Source organism: Canis lupus, chromosome 8, assembly GCF_011100685.1.
Source record: "Canis lupus familiaris isolate Mischka breed German Shepherd chromosome 8, alternate assembly UU_Cfam_GSD_1.0, whole genome shotgun sequence".
NCBI classification, from domain to species: Eukaryota; Metazoa; Chordata; class Mammalia; order Carnivora; family Canidae; genus Canis; species Canis lupus.
In genome coordinates this window covers 1,585,200-1,609,573 of record NC_049229.1, presented here as the reverse complement: position 1 = coordinate 1,609,573, position 24,374 = coordinate 1,585,200, and the positions used below count along the sequence as shown (strand labels likewise).

The 24,374-nt window shown below is 51.9% G+C and overlaps 1 protein-coding gene across 2 annotated transcripts in view; it reads right to left on the bottom strand.

Annotated features, from left to right (window-relative positions):
* Window positions 1–24,374, bottom strand: part of SLC24A4 (solute carrier family 24 member 4) — a 168,391-nt gene extending 144,017 nt beyond the window's left edge. The window contains exons 1-2 of one of the 2 annotated variants that reach the window (XM_038544121.1): window positions 24,220–24,374; window positions 22,261–22,371 (exon numbers count right to left, since the gene is read on the bottom strand). In XM_038544121.1, the coding sequence (XP_038400049.1) occupies window positions 22,261–22,371; window positions 24,220–24,331 (223 nt within the window). In that variant the 5' untranslated portion in view covers window positions 24,332–24,374. The remainder of the gene's footprint in view (window positions 1–22,260; window positions 22,372–24,219) is intronic. The other variant, XM_038544120.1, reaches the window with a different exon arrangement.

Below are 24,374 nucleotides of genomic sequence, written 5' to 3'. Positions count from 1 at the left end.
ATGGAGCTGAGAGGGAGAATTTTTATTATATCCTCTTTTGTCCTCTTTGAATTTGAATCATATATTATTTACTCAAAGACCAAGTTTTTAAAAATTCCCTCTGCTAAACTGAAGTCACTCTCCCAAGTTGTCTCAAAAGCACCAGCAGGAAATCCTAATAAGAATTTTGAGGATTCTGATTTGGAATTTCCCAAGCTCTGCAACATCACAGTCTCAACCAACAGGACCACCATGGACTAAACGTTCAGCCCCCGCGCCCAGCACATTGTGCTGGGGGGTGGAAATATTACCCCCCAATGCGATGTTATCAGCAGGTAGGACCTCCAGAAGATTAGGTCACGAGGGGGGAGCCTGCACAAGGGAGACCCTCACCCCTACAGAAGGGTCTCCAGGGGATCCCTGGGTGGCTCAGCGGTTTGGCACCTGCCTTTGGCCCAGGGTGTGATCCTGGAGTCCCGGGATCGAGTCCCACGTCGGGCTCCCAGCATGGAGCCTGCTTCTCCCTCCTCCTGTGTCTCTCTCTCTCTCTGCCTCTCTCTCTCTCTCTCTCTCTGTGTCTATCATAAAAATAAATAGATAAATAAATCTTAAAAAAAAAAAATAAAAGAAAGGTCTCCAGAACACTGTCTCGTCCTCTTTCTGCCATGTGAGGACACAATGAAAGGTCCTCAGTCTTCCCAGGAGACGACCTCCACCAGAACCCAACTGTGCTGGCCCCTGGTCCTGGACTTCCAGCCTCTGCAGCTCTGAGAAACGAATTTCCCAGTCTATGGTCTGGTTTCAGCAGAGCGTGAAGAGACTACAGTAGGACTGACTTTCACAGACAGCCGATGGCGTCCCTAAGGGTAGACCTCACTGTTGTCTAACAGGCAGCCTCCAGTCCAGCAGGGACCTTGGTCTGACCACCATGTAAGTCCCCTTGCAAGTCCAACACACTCTCGCTGTGCTGGAATGCACCTCAGACCCCAGCTACACCTCTTCCTCGGCAGACAGAGAAAGGAGGCCCAGGAAATGAATGAGTCTTAGGGCAGCTCCCCGGCTTCCCAACTATGTCACATCCTGGCTTCGTCTCATCAGCAAAATGAAGCTACCGCACATCTGACACCATTTCTGAAATCAGGATGTGTGCAAGTCACAATGGAAAGTCCTAGAAGGGGAGGGCCCTCCATCTGGGTCCAAATTCACCCCCCCTAGCCCTGTAAGGTCCTGCTCACTGCACCTCCGCCCCCACCACTGGACTCCAAACTTGGCAAACTCAGCTGTGTTGCTGTAACCACACTCTTCCCTGCCCTGGGCCTTGAAACCTGCCACCCCTCTTCCTCTATCACTCTCAAAGAGGGTAACTCCTACTTGTCTAGTGTGTCTCGAGCTAAATATCTCCTCTTTGGGGTATAGCTTATCTATACCCTAAATATCTCCTCTTATTAGGTCGAACATCCATTCAGGCTCAGATTGCCTCCTGCACTTGTTCACAGCTCATCTCACTCTTGGCTCAGGGTTCAAGGTCCCTCCTCCCTCTAGAGCCTCCACTTCCATACGGGGTCAGGGCTATTACCCACAGCCACCTGCAACACAGCTGACCAAACAGCAGGGGCTCCCCTGAGTTGCCTTCCCCACTTCTCTCACCCCTGCCCTTCTTACCCCAACCTCCAACTAAATGCAAGCCTGGAACTTTCCAGGAGGAGAAGGAGCATCCAGCAAGAACTCCAAAGGACTCCTGTCTTGCTCATACCCATGGGGGCAGAAGAAAGCTGAGACATGTTTCTTTTTCCCCCACTTAATATGAGCAACTAACATTTACTGAATCCCAACAGCAACCCTCTGAGACAGGTCCTGTTACCCCATTTCATGGACAGGGCAATAGAACAGTTAAAACAACAACAACAACAACAAACCCATAGTGCATACGTGTTGGAGACCGGATTCCAGAGCCCAGCTGGCAGCTCTAACCACTTGCAGGACACCTGCAATACGTCCTGAGCTTTCCATGGGTGGCACGAGGGGTATGTGGGCATGTGTCACTGCAGCTAAGTCCTGGGGGAGGTCAGCTGCTGGAACCCGAGTTCCTACCAGAGGGGCCCTAAGGGAACAGGGTCATTGGCAAAGTTCCCAAACCCTTCAGCTGCCTGTTTCCCATGGACACCAGGGGCTCTGCTAATCTGCATCATGAGTCGGGCCCTCTGGTAATTTAGTGACCCTGTAACTGGTGCACTGGGTGTTGGAAGTGGATGCTCACCGATAATCTCCATGGCCTTTGGGATGAGTGGAAAAGTTAAAGAGATCCTGGAGGTCATCCCCAGTGACCAGGGAGAGAAGCCAGTATCCTGTGTCCCTAGGGATGCTGCCCAGGCCTCATCATCCCTGGATGGTCTCACGTTGGCTCCTGGCCTGGGTGGACGGTGGCCGTCTGGCCCTGACTACCGGGTAACTGAATGCTGACTGTTCCGTGTTACCTATTCTCCCTTGAGCCAACCCTTCCTGCAAGTTGTGCTCAGAACACCCAAAAAGAGGCCCAGGACTTCATTCTGCTTTCTGAAGGTGAGACATGGGGCAGAACGGTATGCGCCACTTGCTGTCCTTATAACCTGGTTGTATGAGGCTCTCGGCAGAGCTCAGGAGTGCTCCCATCCGCCTCCTTGAGCTCCCGCAACCAGCTGAGCTGCAGGTGATGGAACGGGTGGGATCCACGCACCAGCCACTACTCCCTGTCGTCTTCCAGACGCACAGACTTCAACGGGGTCCAGCGCCTCCGGGAGCTGGCAGCCAACTTCATACATGCATCACCCCGAGAGGCACCTTCCCTCCATGATGGGCCCTAAATGATCCTGTCTGCTCAGACATCTGCTCAGCTGCATGGTCATTAACACAAGGGAACCACTCTGCGGGAAGCTCCCTACTGGACCACCTCCACATTCAACAAAAGCTTGTATTTTAAGTGCCCTGCAGCCACATGAGGGATCCTGGCAGGGAGGGAAACACCCCGCGTCCTGTGTCCATGTGAGTATCCTGGCCATAATGCCCACTAGAGTTTCTCAAAATATCTCCAGTGGGGAAAACAAGGCAAATGGTACAAGGAATCTGTCTGCACTGTTTCTTATACCCGCTCGGGGCTCAACTCTGTCACTTTTATTATTTAGTGCATTGAGAACTGGCAAGCAGGAGAGTCACAGCAGTCACTCCATCAGCCTTCATACTCGGCACTGGGGATATCCTTCCTCTTTACCTCTGATTTTGTAATGGTTCATTTTATGAGCCTTCCAGGGCCTGCAGCGCAACTTGCTGCCCCCTCTGAGGGCTGGGAACTCCAGTCAGAAGCCACAGTGAATGGTCTAACTCTGTGCAGAGTTTGGGCTCCTTCCTGAGCCTAGGCTGTGACTTCTGACATTCTCAGTAATCGCCACCCTACATTCACAGGGCCTGGCTTCACACTTCGGTGGCCCCGGATTCCAAACTACCAGGAGGAGGCCTTCGAATGCCAGGCTTCTGAAGGATTCTCCTCACATGGAGCAGATGAGGCCCAGACAAAATACACGGGCATGCTGAGCCCGCTTTCAAGCTCCCTGGATGAAACTTTGCCTCAGCATCAATCTTGGAGAAAACGTGAACCCAGAAAACTAAGTGATGGACCACAGAAAACTAGTGCCTGAACAGTCTCCAGTTCTCTTGTGTCCTGTGCTGGGTCCCTGAGCCTGGGAATCAGGAAAGCACCTACTAATGCTGTGACCCAGGCTGGGGGTCAGAGAGCCGGCAAGGGTGGGGGGAGGGGGCCAAGCAGAGTTAATAAAGTTTTATTGCAACACAGCTACACACCATCCTTGGCAATTCCCCCTAGAAAGGCGGAGCTGAGCAGCTGCCACAGACACTGTGACAGCAAATCCAAAAATATTTATAGTCTGGCCCCTTTACAGTAACAGTCTGCTGCCCCTGACTCAGAGCAAGAACCGTCCTAAAAATGCTATCCTATTAGAGCTCTGAAGTGCCGAGGACCTTGCCAGCCACTGTGTGCACCTTGGCTCATCTGATCCACACGGTGAGCCTGCAAAGCTAGGAGGATCTGCACGTCCTAAGTAAGGAAACAGCGGTTCAAAGGAGGTTAAACCCTGCCCAAAAACAGCTGCTGAGGTGCCTTCCTGACTCCATTTGGTGCCCCATGCTAGGTCACAAAAAAAGCTCTAACACCCACAACTCCTTTAAGCTTAATGAGAGTAACTCTTCTCCTGTCAGGTATCAGGAACCAGGGTGATGCCCTAAAAGGTCAACACTGGCAGCATTTTCTTTAAAAGTACTTTCTGTACACCTAAACATCAATTAACATTGGATGTCAACTCTATTTCAACTAAACAAACAAAAAGAGAATGAGTGTAATGAAAGAAAAGCTACGTGCAAGAACCAAATGCTGTTTTCACTAGAAAACCATGTTACTTTCGGAGAAAATTAGGTTGGATGAAATCTATTTCCTCCTCTTTATAATAATTTTCACAGTTGTGATACTTTTAATAGGTTAGTCTAGTTCTTTGCATCCTGTCTGGTATATATAGTCTACATCACAAAATAAAATTTGTCTTGTGTTATCAATTTCTTAGAAAAAAAAACAAAGACAAAAATATTTTTATGACCCAACAATTTCCAAGAAAGGCTGGAGATCAGAGTGAAAGGCTGGAAGCCAAGTAACAGGATGCAGAAGTAACAGTGAAGACCAAATAGATCATGTCTTTCTTTATAAAAACAAAAAAACAAAAACAAATGCTAAGGGAATCCAAGATATGTGAGTATAAAACACTTTTAAATTTCCTGGCAGCCAAAGCAATAAAGGAAACAAGGTAAGCAATGAGGATCTCATTACCCAGTGAGACAAATCACCCTTCTTGGCTGCTAGTTTACCTTGAAGCTTTGGTGTCCCAAGTCTGCCTTCTGCCATCAGTGAGGTCTCATGCCACAGTGATACACTGAGACCCGGTGCCTGTGTCTCCTCAGAAGACCTGAGGCATTGCAGCACAAGAGAGGCAGAAGGAGCCTGTGTGGGACACCGAATGGACCATAGTTCCCGTCCCCATGCTGGCTCCCAAGGAGGAAGAAATTGGGAGATTGATATTGGAACCTACTGAGGAGCCTGTACATTTTTTAGGAAGCATAGAGCCCACTGTAAAGCATTCTCATCTTTTATCAAATTTTTAGAAGGTTAAACACAAAGTGATGATCAGCCACATAAATGGGCCACACCGGCAGTCGGGGATTGCACAGGAAGCACATTGGTGGGACCCTGACTCTTGAACTCACTCTTATTCTAACACCACCCCCGACTCCAGTCCCAAACCACAGCCCCCACTCCTAGAGTCTCCCTGTGGAATCTTCCAGAGCCTGGGAGGCCACATCCCCACCCAACTCAGCTTAATAGTTTTGTTTTTTTTTTTTTTTTTTTTTTTTAAGATTTTATTTATTTATTCCTGAGAGACACAGAGAGAGGCAGAGACAGAGGCAGAGGGAGAAGAAGGCTCCCTACAGGGAGCCCGATTAGGGACTTGATCCCAGGACCTCGGGGTCATGTCCTGAGCCAAAGGCAGATGCTCAACCGCTGAGCCACCCAGGGGCCCCTACCTCAGTAGTTTTTAATAGTGGCCGCACATTCGAATCCCTGGGGGAGCCTTAAAAAACCACTGCAGGCTAGGTCCATACCCAGAGATTCGGACTTCAGCTGTCTGGGGTCTGGCCTCAGCGTCAGCTCTTTAAATCTCCCCAGGTGACTGTAAGGAGCAACTAAAGCTGAAAACCACAGCCCTAGCTCAACGCCACTTTACGATGTCACACTCATTTTCCTCTTTCCCCAGTGGAATAACCTCTGCATGCAGCCATTACCACAATATGAGCAAGAGTGCAAGAGCTTAAACATAAAACCCTTTTAATTTTTCTAAGTAGATGGTTACAACGATGATCCCCCGTGACCTCAGATTTCAGCCCAATGTGTGATATCCGAGACGGATGTCCACCCTTGCCCTCAGATCTCACTCTCCCATAAGGAGTGTTTACTGAGCACCTCCTGTCTGCAGGGACAGAGGACACGGGGCCCCGTGTGTTCCTCACAACCATCCAGAGAGGCAGGGAGGACCTGCCAACCGTTTCATAGACGGAAAAAGAGAAGCTCCAAAAACAGTGTAAGGTTTGAGAACAACAGGCCTTCATACTCCTGCGTGACTTTCTATCCCGTTTGCTCTAAAATCTCAAGTAGGAACAGAAGGCAGAAAGCTTCGATTTCTCTAAAAGAAATCGTTAGCGAGCACCCTCTGCTCCAGCCACAATAGCCTTGCTGCCCAGGAAACAGCCTCTGTAGGCCCTTTGCACTTCCTGTTCCCTTGGCCAGAAGCACAGCTCCTAGTACTTGGTCTCCTCTGGCAGAGGGCCCCATGGGCTGTCCCCTCACCACACGCAGGATTCGCCTTCAAGAGGCCTTCCCTGGGGTCTTAGGTCCTCAAACCCATCCTGGTCACGACCTACTTATCCTAATTTCTTTTTTCCTCGTGATATTTGTCACCTCGCATTATACATCTACTTACTCACAAATTTATTTTCTGCCCTCTGCAAGAGAGCAAACTCCATGAGGGCAGGGACTTCCCTGTTCACTGCTCTATACCCAGCACCCTGCATAGCAGGTGCTTGGTGCCAACCGCTGCAATGGCCCTGGCTGTGAATCAAATCCTGCTCCTAGGGCTTTTCTTCTGGTAATGCACTGCTCACCAAGACTACTCCCCTTGGGGTCATCAGCACCATTCTATGGATGGGGAAACCGAGGCACCGAGCATTAATGAGTAACTTGCCTAAGGTCACTGCCAGGGAGCTGCAGAGCCGGGTTTCACACCCAGGCAGTCCAGCTTCTGGAATCTGCACTCTTCGCTTTGCTGAATGGAGGATTCATGAGCCAACGAGGGGAGCAGGGCACTTATTGGCTTGCCCTGGGGCACCGTGCACCCTGATGAGACCCCGTCCCCCAGCACTCTTTCTGCATATCGAAACTTCACCTACTGTCTGCACAACGTTGGGGCAGCAGCAAGATACGAAGACATCTCAAAGCCAGGAGAGAACCTCAAGTGCACCCAACGCCTGGCCTGTCCCACTAGATACCTCACTGTGACGCTCTGGAAACAGACTGCAGGGGGTCCTGGGCAAGCCGGCCAGAGGGCACATACCATGTCAGCCCAGTTTTCTTGCCTGGCAAGAGCCCACTCCTGCCCCGCCCTCACTCACCTTCAGGCAGCTGCCACCTCCCCGCAACCACCATCTAGGCTCTGAAACTGGGCCGTCTCTCCACGGCCCTCCTCTCCTCATAAGGGCACTCAAAACAGCATTAATCATCCCCCAGAACCAGTCCCCTCCTCTGCCCTGAGGCTGCATCATCTCCCCAAAGCATGGACCTCACCGGATTGGTCCTTGTCCCACTACCTTATAAGAAGCCCCAGCCTCCTAGCTGTCCTCTGACCGGAGACGATCTCTCTTCCCCCAGCACCCCCTCCAGTTAAACTGCTCCTCAGCAAACCACACTATTCTTCTGCTGACCCCATATCATCAGCCTTCATGTTGGTCATGGTGCCGTCGCTAACAACCCCCAGGATCCCAGCAGCATACAACACGCACATTGTTCTTACTCGAATTGCATATTAGTGGCAGGGGGTTGGCTTCTCGTGTGTTCATATTCTAGAATCCAAGCAGAAGGATGAGTCCCATCCAGGACACTCCATCCTCATGGGAAAGAGGGGGTAAAGAACAAGAGGTAGAAGAAACACACACGGCTTTAACACTTCCACTCAGACATGGTCTAAGCCACGTGTGCTCACATGTCTGTGGCAAAATCAGGTCACACGTCCACATCTGAGGTCAATGGACTGAACACCCCAGAATGCAAGGCACATCCCCACCAATTCAGGAAGGCTGAGCGGCAGATAAGTGCAGACACACAAGCTGTTACAGAAAGCCCTACCTCGAACCCTGCGTCCATCCCTATGGTCCCTCCATCCATGGGGTCAAAGGCTGCCAATGCTCTCAGGGCCAGTTCCTCCTTGAAGACCCACAAGGAAACACCTGTCGCTTCTCTGATCCCAAGCCGCTAAACATGTGTAAAGGTGAGCACCCCTCAAGCCCCAGAGAACACTTCCACTATTGGCAGTTCACAGTGGACCTTCCCTGTTGGATAAAAACTTAGGATCCTGGGAAGTAGCATCAGCCTTCGGACCCAGGCTGTTCTGCACTGAGTACGTATTTAAGCAGTGAACTCCATCACTGAATGGGTTTATGGAGAGCTAGGTTCACATTTGGCTTCAGAGGTTTTATGATTTTTTTTCGGTTTTGTGTTGTTTTTGTTTTTTCTCCTTGGCAGAAAAAGAGTTCCTTTCCTCATGACAACCTGCTGATATTTGGATTCATGTTTCCTCCTCCCTCCTGCACTGTATTAGGGTGAGCTCTGTTTTATTTGTCTACACTTGCCAAAGTGATTCCCACATCAGAGGTTCTTGAGTGTCTTGGATAAACGAACAAATGGGTCAATACAGGAGTGAGCAGAGAGCCCAGCAGACCCCCAGCCCAGAGCCAAGGAATGTAGGAGTGGAGAAGCCCAATCAGTGTGAGAGGCCAAGAGGGAGCTGGGGGGGGGGGGGGGAGAGACATCTGGCCTCAAGGATTAGCTCAACTCCAAAGGACGATCACTTGAAATGGAGTGACAAGGAATTTCTGGTAAGTCTATGAACTGCTTTTTATCTTGTCTGCCAACTATCACCAGAAAAACACGGCCGGATACTCCAAATTAAGACACAGGATTGCATCCAAAGGTACTGCTCCTAGACAGTTCTAGACCAGAAAGAGAGGTGAGTGAACAGCTGAGCCTCCACAAACCCTCTCAGGCAAACCCCAGCATCCTACATTCCTGGAAACCAGAGCCAGCCCCAAAAGAGAGCAGCCCCAAAGATCGAACCTGGAATAAAAAATGGACTTGTGGCTTGTGTTCCCACACCCGTAATATGTTTAAAAAATAATAATGTAAATGTCTTTAAGTCTTTCCTCCGCATTACTGCATATCAGACCAAAGTAAGACTGGCAGACCCTGGAAATTACAGAGGGACAGCAGGCCACTGAACAGGAGTAGCTCCTGAGGTCACGTAACTCAGAGACAAATCACAGTCTCAGGGAGGGGCAGCGTTCAGCAGCCTGGGCCGTCTGGCTAATCACACCAAGGCCATCTTTCCATCTCCAAGCAACAAGGAGAATTGATGGTGATCTTCCTGGATGAGGAGTATCTGAGTGTGATGCTCTGGTGCCCTTTGTAAACAAAACCTTAACACCAGACGTGCCCCACCCAATGTGCATTTAGCTCTGCATTCCGTGGCCAGGCCAAGCGCACACTGGAGCACACCCGGCAGCATCGTGGGTGACTTCATGCAAGTGTGGGTGACTGGATTTGCTCCTTGTGAATGGGACCTTCTCTGGCCTGCCCAGCAGAGGTAGACGACAGACACGGGTCAATGTCTGGGAGCCTCAGGCCGAGAAGCTGCTAACCCCAAGATCACCCCTTGCTCCTAGGCACACCATTCTCACCACCCTGTGCCCTGCAGACCCGTGGCAGGAACTCCAGGGCAGGAGCCTGAGCGGCTCAGGGTGGAGACCAGGCATGGGTACATTTATTTTTTAAGCTCCTTAGGTAGATCTAAAGCACAGCCAGGATTGAACATCCTGCTACAGACCTGAGAGTTCCACTTAAACTGTAAAACATACAAGGTTTGGGGGACTGGGCTGAACCATTAGGCACTTCTCCATCCACACCCACCCAACCCAGATATTTGGAAAATGCTAGGTTTAAAGACTGTAAAGCTCAGACACTTGCACACCCACATTCACAGCAAAATTACTGACCATAGTTAAAAGGTGGAACAGGGACACCTGGGGGGCCCAGTAGTGGAGCATCTGCCTTCGGCTCAGGGCGTGATCCTGGAGCCCCAGGATCAAGTCCCACATGGGCCTCCCCTCCAGGAGCCTGCTTCTCCCTCTGCCTGTGTCTCTGCCTCTCTCTCTGTGAGTCTCATGAATAAATAAATAAAATCTTAAAAAAAAAGGTGGAAACAATCAAGCGTCCACCGATGAGATGAATGGATAAACAAAATAGGTCACACACGTCAAATGAAATATTTGTCTTAAAGAGAAATTCTGGAGCATGCTACAATAGAGGTGAACCCTCGGGACGTCACGCTATGGGAAATAAGCCAGTCATGACAGAAAAGATGCCACCTGATTGCGTTTACAACACAGCACTCAGGGCAGTCAAATCAGAGTCAGAGCGTAGAGGGGAGGGGTAGAGAGGAAACAAGGAGTCATTGTTTAACAGGTACAGAGTTTCAGTCAGGGAAGACAAAGTTCTAGAGATGGATGGTGATGATGGCTGCATGACATCGCACTTAGCAACACCACCTACTGGGTCTGTTAACTTTTTAAATGCTTAAGGTCGTAGATTTTATGTTCTGTGCATTTTACCACAACGGAACGAATGCTCGCAGGAGCAAAGGCTTCTCTGCCAAGGAGCATTTCAGGACCTTGAACGTGCAAGGGCAGCCCAGTCTGTGCTCCCCAGAGGCACCCCTTGCGGTCTCCCCCAGACCCATCTCATCACGGAAGCCTTCTTGAGCAGACGATGGCAAGGGGGCAGGCCTCCTGGCGACTGGGGCCCCTGGAAGCAGCTTGGGTACCGCAGGATCAAGCTCTGAGAGCGCGCGCTCTGCATCACCAACCCTGGGCTGCGCAGCACTCCCAGCACCTAGCAAAGCAGCCCACAGGCCCGTGGCCTCTTATTTCCGCCAAGACTCCTGCCAGGGAAGGGCCTGGATGCCCATTGTGCTGACGGGGAAAGTGGAGGCTCAGCGAGGCCAGAAACCTGCCCGAGGCCACATGGCTCCCCATCAGGGCTAGGACCCACAGCCGGGTGGGGCCCTCTCCACATTCTCACTGCCCAAAGTGGGGCTTCCAGGGAAGCAGGGAAGCAGCACTGGTAACCCCAGAGCCCAGCCCGCCTGACAGACCTCCGCCTGCACCCGCAGGCTAGTGAGACCCCAAGGTGATCATGGGCGCTCAAGGAGGCAGGAGCTGGAGCTCAGGACACGCTGGCTCCCCCTCGGGCCCCTTCTGAAGGGATAGTGCAATTCTGAGCATCCACTGAGAGCCTGGGGGTGGGGAGCTGTAGAATACGCAGCCACACCCCCCAGGACACGTGGGCTGCACACCCCTGCCCCCTTTCCTTCCTTTCTGCTAATGCATTCGGGTCACCCAAAGCCCACAAGCCACAGCCACACCACACGACAGCAGGATTTTTGCCAAGTCAGGAAAAACGAGCTTGGTTTAAATGATTTCAAAGCAATTCCTGTGAGGGCCTGGCTTCCCTGCAGCCCACAGCAGAGTCACCCAGAAATGAGAGGGAAGAGACGTGAGAACCAGTGCCGGTCCCCTCACCACCAGCATGGGGTCTCTCCCTCTCCAGCCTGCTGCCTCAAATCCAAATACCCCAGGGCATGGGATTTCCCCCCACTTTCCTGAGGAGGTTGGCAAGAGAGCCAAGATTTCCTTTAAGAGGCACCAAGGGGAGGCGAGCGCCCCCCATCAACCCCCATCTGCAGATACCTGGGGGGCAAGTAGGGGAGGGGCAGGCCATCCCCAGCCCTTCCTGCAGCCCTCCTTGGCGCAGGCTCAGCTACTTGGCCAGAGCCACTTAGCCCCCCTCATCTTGTCTGTAAGTCATTTCCATCTACTCCATGAATCGCCTTTATCAACACTCCCACAGGTGCAAGTGGCCTCTGGGACACTTGCACCTGTTTTGGGTACGGGATTTCTCCAAGCTGCAGACCAACCCTCAGTGCAGGGACTGCCCCTGGCTCTGTCTGCCCTGCCGGCCCACAGGCCCCAGCACTGCAGCCACACTCTCAGGGGCCTCCACCAGGAGGCTCCCTCAGCACCCGGAGCACAGCACAGGCCTGTCAGTGGTCGGGGGGGGGGGGGGGGGGGGGGGGGGTGTTCTCTTGCAGGTCCAGCGCTCAGCAGCCCCCTTCCCGTACATCAGACGGTGGAAAGAGACAGGAAAGGGAACCAGGATAAGGCAATGAGTGGAGGCTGTTTCCCCAAGAGAAAGGACCTCACAGCCTCACTTTCATATGTATGAACCATGTTCTAGGTCTTATAAACTCTTCCCTTGGGTTTTGTGTCGATGCCAGTGTGTTGCGTGTGGTAACAGCCCCTGCAAAGTCCTATTGGGATGCAGCCACGCTGATACAAAAAGTGTAATAAACTGGGTGTTCCAACACTCAGCATTTGGGACAACGTGCAGGAGTATGAGGAGAGCAGTGACCCATGCCGCCCTTAGCCCTGCTCCTGGAAGGCATTAGCCACACCCAGGCATCCTTTAGCATCCTGCCCAGTGGGTACGCGGAGCCCTTGCATGTGGGTGAAAAAGGTAAGCTCTTACCAGGGACGTAAGAGTGATCTTTCCCCACTCCTAAAACCCTATGTGAGCCAGAGGGGGTCCAGGCCCCAAAGTGGTGCAGCCCAGGCTTGGCATGATGCAGCTGGCAGGGCCTGCCACGTCCCCGAGGCCCCAAACCTAAGGCCCACAGAGAATGCCACCCCCATCCCTGATCCGGCCCAGCTCCCTCCTCCCACCTTGTTCCTACAATCACCACATCCACCGCCAGGAACGTCGCACACTCCCATCTGTCCAGCAAATACCCACTTGCGTCAGAGTGCGGCTCCAATGCTTCATGCGATCTTCCAGCCACTCTGGGCATCATGGGCGGTCATTCCAGGTCACCCGGGCCAATTATGAGTCTACCCTTCTCCTTGTGACCTGGGAGTTCGCTGAGGACAGCAGCTCTCTCTGCAGTCCCAACACCCAACCACTGCCCACATGCGATGTCCCAGGAGGCTCAGGTGTGTATTTAGGGATAATGAGAACCAGGCCAGAAACCATCGCTGTGCTGGACAAGTGATCCCAGAGAGGCGTCTACATCTAAGAAGGAAGGGCACACTGCCTGTGCCGCCGTCCTGGACAATGGTGGGACCAGGGAGCATCCATCTGCACCCGAGAGCAGAGCTAACTCCCACCTTGCAGCTTGCGAATCCAGGCGCACTGAGATCGGGAGACCCTGCCTCCCAATCTATCCCTCGACTCCACCCTGGGACTATAACTTTTGCCTACATCTTGCCTACACACTGGAGCAACACTTCCAGTTATCTTCTCGGTCTGTGCTTTTTTTTGTTGTTCAGGGTCCCCAGAAGCTTACCGAGCATAATGCTAAGAACTTTTTCACATAGCTCAGTTGAAGCGAACTTGCCGTATTGCCAGCAGGGTCATCTTCCTAAATCACAGAGCTGCTCAGAAACAGTGCCCCCCCCCCCCCTTTGCTTACAGGATTATAAAGGCCCTCGGGTACGTAAGGCTCTTGGTCCAACACACGCTCCCAGCAGGACGGCTCACCAACCACACCTGCCCCTGTGCCTTGTGCCCCACACTTACCAGGCACCTCCTCTCCCGCAGCCAAGGGACCCTCCGCTTTCCTTCCCCAAAGAGCACAGGTTCTGGGGCCGGGCTGCCAAGTCCAAGTCCCCACCACTCACATTTTTTGCAAAACGGGTATCGCAGCAATGACGGGAATTGCACCTACCCTCCTGGCAGGGGTGCAGACAACGCTGGGAACGTGTGATCCATGTGTCAGCTCCATGGTTCTCCTTCAAAGGCCAACGTACCCACCTTCTGTGATCCCTTTGACGTGGGGCTTCCTGATCCAGATGCTCCGACTGACCGTCCCCCCACTGTCCTCAACACTGGGATTGGAGCACTCTCGCCCTCGTATGGCGCCTTAGCTTTGCAGATTTAGATCCTCGAAACTAGAAATGCAAGCTCCCTGGAGGCAGGGTCCACACCTAGGTGGTTTTAATTTCCCCACGGGCCTAGCAGTCAGACTTGCTCAGTCAGCACTCACTCCGCAAGCAGAGCTTAGAGCACAGGATGGTTTCCTGCACGAGCACCGAGCCACTGCCCTCAGGAGGCCTACTTAATTTTGCACACACGTGATTATTTTAACACGGCTTAGGTAAGGGTCCAGGTGGCGTGAGATCAGCTCAGCGGAAAGGCTTGTCCTTCAAGCTGGCGTGTACAATTGGACCACGTGAGACCACTTACAGCATGAAATGGGAAAAAGCAATGAGAGCATCCCATGAGCTGGTATGTGGGGGATGATCAAAATGATCTCCCATCTACCTGTGCAAGCCAGACCCTACCCAACAGGCCCACTGCCTCACCGGAGACAAACACCACGCTTTCAACAAACCCTGGTTGTGATTTTATGGTTTCCTGAAAAGCCCTGCATGACTGATTTTCTGCATTCCACAAGGAAGGGCTATTCTTCAAAGGGCCAAGCATCCACCACTGTTGTGCGAACAGTGGTAATAGTACTCGCACAGCACTTTGCCCCTAATCCTCACAAGCTTGTAGGATAAAGAGCATCACCCTTCTGCCCATCTCACAAGCAGGACACGCAGGCTCCCACAGCAAAGTGGCTTACGTGAAACCTCACAGGTTGCATCGGAGCCAGACCACAGACTGTTCTCCAAATTCCTCGTTGGGCACATCCCGCATCACCAACAGGAGGGACTACATTTAGAACTCACTCCGGGAGAGTCACTGCAGCCTGCATGGGTTGGGCAGCCTCTTGGCATCAGCCACGCAAAAGTCAACAGCTTCCGGCCCTCAGAGAATTAACAACAAGCAAACCTAAGCCCAGATGTTCATTTTTAAGTTGAAATAAAGCAAGTGCTATGTTTATAAAATTCACCCTCAATCCTTCATCAGAGGTTAGCTCTAAAAATTTATCCTGTACAGCTATAGCTCAATGCAAGTTATGTCTCAGAAATAATTTCAGCAGCAAAAATCCATATAGCACTTGCTCTGCACCAGGCACTCCAGTGAGCAGTTTACACTGATTAACACCATGTTTAATGGTATTGGGTGGCCTCCTGCACATGCACGCATACACACACACACACGCCCACACACCCACCGCACACTGTTTTAGAGCTTGGGCTACATCAGTGAACAAAACAAAGCCTGTGGCTTCCCCGAGGTTAGAACGCAAGGGCAAAGTAACTAGTTCAAGGTCACCAAACTAGGAAAGACAAATACAGGCCTGGAAAATGGGTAGTTTGGCTCCAGAGTCCACATTCTTACCCCTTAATCCCTCCTAGCTACCTGTCCTGATCTGTCCCCGGGCCTCAGGCTGGAAGGGACAGCCAAGGAGACAGCAACCACTTTTGTGGGGCACAGCTTCCTGACAGGTAGACTGAGGGGGTCTGTCCAGGCCGACATTATTTGCTGCAGGCTCGATTGATGCCGACTCCAGCCTCAGCCCGAGAGCCAGGGATGCAGGGACAGAATCCTGCCCTCTAGGAGCTCACAGGCCACTGGGGAAAGACTAGCAACTATCTCCATTAGCAAGAATCTCCGCCATCTGTCTTGAGCTGTCATGGAGCCCAGCACAGACATGAACTGAGGTACTGTCCTACCTGCAGCTCAACAGGGCCACTGTGAACCGGTTTGCCAAGCTCTCCCCGCCCCACCAGCCCCCGTGCATTTCCCAGCCCCCCTCCTTCTGTTTAAAAAAAAAAGTAATCTGATTCAGCCCTAGCTGAGCACCAACTCCTGCTAAATCCCCAAAGCCTCATTACTTATTGTTCTGCGTGGTAATCTTAGGAGGTGTTCTCTCTATCCCCTCGGATAGCCAGGGAGCAGCGGTTGCTAGCAAGCATAGCTCCAGGTACAGATGCAATGCTGTGATCGCCCAGGCAGCATTTTCATACACACTGTGCCTCCTGCTTGGAACATCCTGCTGCTGCCATCCTTATCCTTTGAGGTTGGGGTCAGAGGTCATCTCCAGGGAGGGCGCCCTTCCCTCCCAGGGAACAGCCACGGGTGGCTCTGTGTGATGTGTGCCCCCTAACCCAACTCCCTCTGCTGCTGCACACTCCCTGACAACAGGCCCCTGGGTCCCTCCCAGCCTCAGAGCCCCGCAGGGTACAGAGCGTGTAGACACTCAGAATGCACGCTGCATCTGATTCCTCCCTCAGGTGATTACAGAAAGACCCAGGGCTGGAGCCCCGTGCCGCCACTGCCACCATGCTGAATTAGTAAAGGGTGCTGCAGGCCCAGAAATGGAGTGGCTGTGCTGTCCTGTCCAGGTGGGGACATCTGTGGGGCAGAGGGCATTCTCACTTCTCAGTCACATGATGACTTCTGTTCCTTTCCCGAGGGGGCGTCCACTGTCCTCTCAGGAGAAACTTTTGAAAACTGTCCTAGCACATTCTCTTCTTTTTTAGTAAAATGCTATGTGCAATGTCCTCTTCAATAATGGGCAATGTTTAATTAAAAAAAAATTTTTTTTAAACCTTTTCTGTTGAGTTGAAGGACTATCTCTCTCCTACCCAAGGCAACACATGGCAATGCTTAATGATTTCCATTTTTAACTCGGGGAGGAACGTTTCTCAGAGTTCAAGAGGAAGCCGAGTGGGTGCTGTCTGGATTGCTGGAGGGCCGCATGGCGTCAAGAGCCGAGAATCTGGAAGTCAGGGGGTAGCAGATGGCCCAGTAGGGAGGAGAGAGTGCTAGCAGATGGCCCCAATAGTTTGGATAAAGGGAAAAAAAAAACTTTTAATAGCCAAAGAAAACCTGAGGAAGAAGAATAAAGCAGAAGGCATCATGCTTCCTGATTTCAGGCTAAACTATAAAGTGACAGTCACCAAAACAGTATGGTACTGCACAGAAACAAATTGACCCTTGGAACAGAATTAAGCACTCAGAAGTAAACTGCATATATACAGTCAGCTAGTCATTGCCAAAGGAGCCAAGAATAGTTGGTGAGGAAGAGAGTGTCTTCAATAAAAAGAGCACTTTAGTAAGTGCTGCAGTAATTGGATATTCACAGGTAAACAGATAAAACCGGACCCGGATCTTACACCACTCACAAAAATCAACTCAAAATGGATTAAAAACTTAAAAGATAAGACCTGAAACCATGAGAAATTCCCAGAAGAAAACACAGAAGGAAAGCTCGTAGACATGGGTCTTGGCAACAATTTTTTTGGATAGAATATCTAAACCACACAAGCAGCAAAAGCAAACATAAACAAGAGACCACATCAAACTCAACAGCTTCCACACAGCCAAAGAAACCATCAACAAAGTGAAAAGACAACTCTAGGATGGAGAAAAAAAAAATTGCAAACTATAGAGCTGATAAGGGGTTAATATTCAAAGTACATAAAGAACTCGGGACAACTCAACAGCAAAAATTAATCCAATTAAAAAAAAATGGTGAAGGACCTGAATAGGCATTTCTGCAAAGAAGATAAACAGAAGGCCAACAAGTCCATGACCAGATACTCAACATCATAGTCTCAGGGGAATGCAAATTAAAACCACAGTGAGATACCACCTCACACCTGTCAGAATGGCTCATATCCCGAAGACAAGAGGTAACAAGTATCTGCGAGGATGTGGAGAAAGGGGGCCTGTGCTCTGTCGGTGGGAATGTACACTGGTGTGGCCACTATGGAGGATCCTCAAAAAATTAAAAATAGAGCCACCATACAATCTGGCTGCCGACTTCTGGGAATGTATCCAAAGGAAATGAAAACACTGACTCAAAGAGATATCTGCACCCCCATGTTCATAGCAGTGCTACTCACAAGAGCCTAGACATGGAAACAACCCAAGTGTCCATCCATGGCTGGATGGATAAAGTTGTGTAGACAGGTACACAAGGGGTATATAAACCAGAATGCCATTCAGCCACAAAAAAAAGGAGGGAATCCTACTTTGGGACAATGTGGCTGGACCTTGCAGGCATTGTACTAAATAAGTCAAACAGTCGAATACTGTATGACCTCACTTACATGTGCAGGAGGACACAACCCAACTCACAGAAAAAGTGGTCAGTGACACCTGCCCCAAGAAGCCAGCTGGCTCTCTCTCTGCCCCATCCCTGCTCCCAGGCTGGAATGCCTGCCCTGCTCCCCTCAGGAGCCTTTGGGAGGTGATGTGGGTTAGGTCAGGTCACGAGGGCAGGGCTCGGGTCCCACAGAGTCAGAGCCTTGTAGGAAGGGACCCCGGAGAGCTGGCTCTCACTCACTCTCCCTCCCGGCCACGTTGAGGAGGCAGCAAAATGAGGGCAGTCCGCAAGCCAGTGAGGGATCCCGTCAGAATCTGGCCAGGCGGGCACCCCAACCTTAACAAAGGCAGACACGCAGCCCATGGGCATTGCAAAAGTCATGTGAAAAGCAGAAAACCAAACATGACAATTCAATCCCACCAATACCGATGGGGTAGGGGGAAGGGGGACAATGCTCCCTTCTATTTCTTTGAATATGGGCACAGGATGTTGGGAGCCCAAATGAAGACATGTGGCATCGTGGAGGAAGGACCACTGGTTTGGCCTCCAATGTGGGGGGAAAGGCAGCACGAGAAGGGGCGAGGCAGACCCACCTCAGCTTGACAGCCAACCTGTAAAGTAGCACTTCATTGTCAAGAGGAAAAAAAAAAAAAAAAAAAAAAAAACCCAACAGTTTTTTGATTCAGAGGCACATTCTGCAAGGTAGGCCATCTTCCAACATCCCAAATCCTCAAAATACTAAACAAAACAAAACGTGTTTCCGGAAAAGAAAAAAACACCCTAATGTTTGGCAAGATGCTTACTTCTTAACCCGTCCTCCTAAAATGCAAGTAGCAAAGAGTTTTCCAGTATGTATGACTCACATTGTATCACGTCTGGGGCAAACAGATAAGAAAAAAGTTAATGAAAACAGAAGCTCCCGTCTGAGCATGTGTGTAAGTGCTTCATGGGTATTAACTCATTTATTTCTAACAGCCATCAAAGGTGGATGCAAGCATCACCCCCTTCACTCTCCCAGAAGGAGAACCTGAAGCATACACGACGCTCACCTTTCATACCCTTGTTGGGAGGCAGATCACAGTCCGCACAATGACACATAGTCATGCCTGCAAAGACCTACAACAAGAGAACGGTGATGGCGTGACAGGAAGGCTCCTGTAGGCAGGAGGGTCAGGGGAGGCCCGTGGGAAGGGTCCGTGACAAGCCCATGTTGGAAGATGGTGGAAGCAGCATGGTCCCCCCAGATGCTCCATGCGTCCGCCGCGGCACCTGCTGGCCACCAGCTCTGACCTCCCACACCAGCTATTTATGGTCCTCAAAGCCCCCGGGGCTTTCTCAGTGGCAGAAGCCCAGCTCCTCCCTCACCTGTCTTCCCACATTCCAGGTGTCCGCCGCTACTGACATGCGGAAATGCTTTGGTTCCTCAAAGTCCACATCTCCCCCAAACCCCTGTGTTGAAGTCCCATGCTGCTGGGGCAGTGGGACCAGGAGGCACAGCCTTCAGGAGGGAATTAGTTTTGGTGGTGCATGAAGGTGGGGTCCCCGTGATTGGATTCGCGCCCTTGTAACAAGGGGAAGGGAGACGAGAGCTCCAATTCTCTCTCTGCCTGTGAGCATGCGGGGAGGCTGTCATCGAAGCCGTTCCATCTTTGGGATCATGTTGGGGCAGACAAACCCCCAAAGACTCAAAGTTATGGCCTCTCGTCCTTATTTCATGCATTTCACTTGGAGGGACCCACTTCTCTTTCATAGCGCTTGCTCTTCACAAACCATGAAATAAAGATCCAAGTCCTAGAGGCACAGATCTCGGGGGGAAGATAAATTAATGACTGCCCCAAGGCCTCAGAGGTCAAAAATGAAGGTTTTTTTGTTGTTGTTGTTGTTTTTTGTTTTGGTTCTCGGGAAAATCTCTATGTTACACCAAGTCTTCACCTTCATTCACCATTCAAGTACTTACTGAAAAGTACCAGGCAGGGTCCAAGCCTAGGGCTCAGCAGCCCGTGGTACACACATGCATTGCCCCAGGACCTCATTAGGACCCAAATTCTGACCCAGAAGGCCTGGGGTGTGCCCAACACTGTGCATTCCCAACAAGCTGCCTGGTGATGCCAACCACACTGGACAGCACAACTCTAGCCCAGGGAGCATCAACCCCAGCTTCATCTTGGACTCATCTGGGAGCTCTTAAAAAGTGTGGATTCGAGGTGCCTGGGGGCTCAGCGGTGGAGCATCTGCCTCCAGCCCAGGGTGTGATCCCAGGGTCCTGGGATCAAGTCCCAAGTCTGGCTCCCTGCTCAGCAGGGCATCTGTTGCTCCCTCTCCCCCTGCCCCTCTCCGCTTGTGTTCTCTCATGCTCTCTAATGAATAATCTTTTTAAAAAAAAAAAAAAAAAAAAAAAAAAAAAGCACAGCCCAGTGTTCACTCTTGCTAAAGGTACTGCCAATGTCCCTCCATCTCCGGCTCTGAAAGGGGGACCTAGGTCAGGCCTTCCTGCCAAACAGGACTGACCACTCCACAGTTAGTAGGATAATTTTTGGTAAGACAGTACACTGAAGATGCATGGACAACACGGGGGCACACGAGACTCAACAAGACCCTATGACACTGTAGCCAGACTACACGTGATGGAAGTTGTAGGAAGAGGGCATAGCCTGCCCAAGAGGAGGGCACCAGCAAGCCAGAAACCAAGGAGGTGCTACCCCAGTTCTTTACCCAGAGCAACAAAGCATCCCCAGCTCCCGAGGATGGTGCTGCTCCTAGTGTCTCAGGTCCTTGGAAGACACAGGCCCCAACATTAGCCTCTGGCCTTATACGTGTTGGCCCGTGAGTCCAGCCCATGCCTCCCCCTTTTGTGATGAAGAGAGCTATCAGAGGGAGATCAATGATGGGGTGGGCACCACCACCTACAGGTCACCAGGGATCTCTCAGGAACGAATGGTCCAAGTTCAGAAGGAATCCCAGAGCTTCCTATGCAAGCCTGTACTCACCTACCCACCATGTCCCACTTGGCCTTCTCAGAAGGGCATCCTGAGGGAAGGGGGGTGATGGTTTAGTAGACAGGCTTTGAGGGAGAGCCCTTTGAAGGTCATGGCTTTGCGGCGGAGCCCGTTGAGGGTCATGGTGTAGTAGACAGGCTTTGAGATAAGGTCCAGAGCTTCTCATCCTTGACCCTGTGCCCGTAGAACCAACCAAACATCTTAATCATACGGGCCGAGGTCCCCATTCCAGCTTCACCATGCACCGAATTAGGACTTTGAGCAACTCCTGCCTTTCCCTAGGTCTCCTGACCTGGAGGATGCAGATAAGACCTGCCTATGAAAGCAGGTGAAGAATGCCATCGAACCTGAGTTTCCATTCCCGTGTACACACGGCCCACACAGGCTCTTACCGGATTCCCCCAACCACCACCCCAGAACAGGGAGTCCTATACTGTCCATTTCACAGGTTAGAAAGCAGACGCAAAGAGAGGATGTGACTTGCCCAGAACCTTGGTGGAAGAGCCTAGTGGTGCCCATCTACAGTAAGACCTCAAAGTTCTCAATGGGCATTTGAATGCTTCCTCCCACTGGATCCTTCCCACAAAGACCCCCTGGTGTTGAAGCCACAGCTCAAGCCCAGGACTTCCCTGAGGCCTGGGCAGCTTCCATTTGCCTCATCGCTTGCTGGCACACTTCCGAGAACCTTCTTCACCCATTTTGGCAGAACCTGCCTACGGCAGGATAGGTAAGAGGTCATCTCTGGGTCCCTACAGCCCCTGACCCCCTAAAGAATCCTGAAGGGGAACATCAAGACTGCCCCCTGGAGCAAGCAGAATCCATCCCCGGCTCTGGCACCGTATACCCTGGGAACTCCCATCGCAGACAAAGGACCCCAGTGCTGCAGAGCAGCCTGGCATGTTGTGACCCCAGTGGGTGGGTCATCCCGAAGTGCCATCTACCAGAGCAGCTGGTCTGGCTGCCCCTAGCATACCATCAGATGGATACCATGAGCAAAAGGGAAAGCAGGCAAAGACACCCAGGCAAGCAACATCAAGACAGCCGGGGGAACACTGAGGCTTTAGGAGCACCGTGAGAACAACAAAAAAAGAAATTTTAAAACTCTCCAATGTGACCTTTTCCATTGCAGAGTAAAGAAAGTGCCTGAGTTGCTTAGCAGCACTACTGATGAATGTCTTTACGTTACCTTCCGTGCCTTACAGCCACCCTTCCCCACTTCATCAAACCACCTTCCTCAGCTCCTACCAGAATGTTCACAGAGGTACCACCTCCAGGCCACATGCCTTGAGGCAAAGGGGAGATCGATCTCTTACCAGGGTCTGTGCAGTTCTTAGCTGTCTGAGTCCCATTCACTGGTGCCATCAGCTTTCTATTTTTCCATGTGTCTGGAAGAGCATGTTTGCTGACGGACGCTGCTTTATGTCCTGTATTGGAACATAAGTCACAAACACCATCAGGTCAGGCTGGTGCCTACGTTCATTGCGTTCTTCCAATGACCTTACGTGTCTGTATCTGGCAACACCAGCAACAGCCCTGTTGGACTATTTAGAGCCACCTGTAGGGAGTGATACAATGACTAGAGGCACAATAACACCTGCTTAACACACAGTAATCTGTTTTCTAGATCTGCTCCATTGTTTCTAGTCCCAGATGCATCAGCCTGTGATCTGACCTTGGCTGACAGGGCTCTGCCCCTTACAGGTGCAAAGAGTGTTTAGACAGGTAACCGTGAAGTTCTTGTCCAGTAAACACGTGCTCAGGTGTTCCTGCCCCCAGGGGAGCTACAAATGGCTATTAGGTCAGCAGAAAGATGCAGAAGGTCAATGGGGCCTGGTCCAGAGCCTCCGTGACTACGCACAGAAATCACCTGGGGACTTTGCCAAAATGCAGATTCTGTTTCGGTTGGTCTGGGCTGGGCCTCATGAGTCTGTACTACCAGGCTCCCAGGTGATGCTAATTCTGCTAGTCCAAGGGCTGCAGGGCAACAAGGGAGATCAGTGGTGTGGAGGCTCATGACCAAACACAGTTATACTCCTAAAGGTAATTCCAGATGGAGCAAATACAAAGGATTCTCCCTTTAAGACCTTCAAAGTATCCGTCTACCTCTGCTGGGTAATAATGCCTCTTGTATAATGCTGACACCTAAGGGTCTCTAAGCATTTTGTTATTTCTGGTATGTAACTGAGGGGAAAAAAAATACACTGACTTGCCCAATTGCAAAGCACTGGGTTGAGATGTCCAAATAACCTTTCTGGGTTTCTATTGCAAAGTGCAATTCTTTTTTTTTTTTTTTTTTTACCTTATAGCCTCAAATCACAAGTTGGGGTTTTGAAAAGCAGTTTCCTGAGTTTCATCAAGTTCCACCTGATTTTTACCTATTGCTGTAAACCTCTCTAGATTGTCTCTAACTGTTCAGAAAGGCATCCCCTGCTTTTTCTCCATGTCCAGGTTGCTAAACCATTGCATTTTTCATTAAAAAAAAAAAAAAAGAAGAAGTAAAAGGTCCCCATCCAAGTAAAAATGAGAGTGTTAACCAAGTGAACGTCTTCTGAAGATCCCACATGGGCTCACATCCCCCACTTCACCCCCAAACAGATTTTCCCCCTAAGTTTCTCTCTCTGTCCACCTCGACCGTGCACACCCTAGGTGGCTCCCAACCCCAGGGTGCTGGGTGAAGGGTGCGAACTGCGGCTCCAGACACCCGAGTTCTGCCGCGCGGGGACTGGGACGGGTTACGCGCTCCTGAAACAAGGCCGCGACCTCCGGGGGCCGCTGCGATGCCTTCAGGGTTTGGGGCGGATGCCAGGACACCCAGGGCGCTGCTCCGGCAGGGGCGAGGGGAGGGCTGCGCCTGGGTTCCCAGCCTCGGCATCTGGGTTTTCGAGACACGAAACGCGGAGCACCGGCGTCTCGGCTCCGCAGAACTGGACAGCGGCCCGGGGAGGGGGGGGTGCGCCCGGCCGCCAGAACTCGCGCCCCCGCGCCCCTGCGCCCCCGCGCCCCCTGGGGACGCCTCTGGCACCGAGGGCCCGGCCTCCCGGCTCTCCAGCAGCCGAGCCCCAGGGGCCGCGCGAAGCTCCGGGCAGCCGGCGCCACGGCGCCCAGCTCGCTACCGGCCCTCCCGGGCGCGCTCTGCCGCGGGTGGGGGGGGGGGGGGCGGGACTGGATGAACCCCGGGGCCAGGCCGCCGGGACGGGGGACCTCTCGGAGCTGCGGGGCCGCTTCCCAGCCCGAGCCCCTCGACTCCCGGGGCGGCCCGCGGCGGCACCTACCCAAGCTGCCAAGGACGCCGGTCGCGCAGCACACCAGGGCCAGCACCGCGCACACGAAGCCAACTTGCTGCGGCAGCATCTCTCGCTTCCTGCGAACTTTGCGCGGGGCCATCCTGGAGCGCCCGGGGCCGTGCCTGGGAGAGGACGCGGAGCTG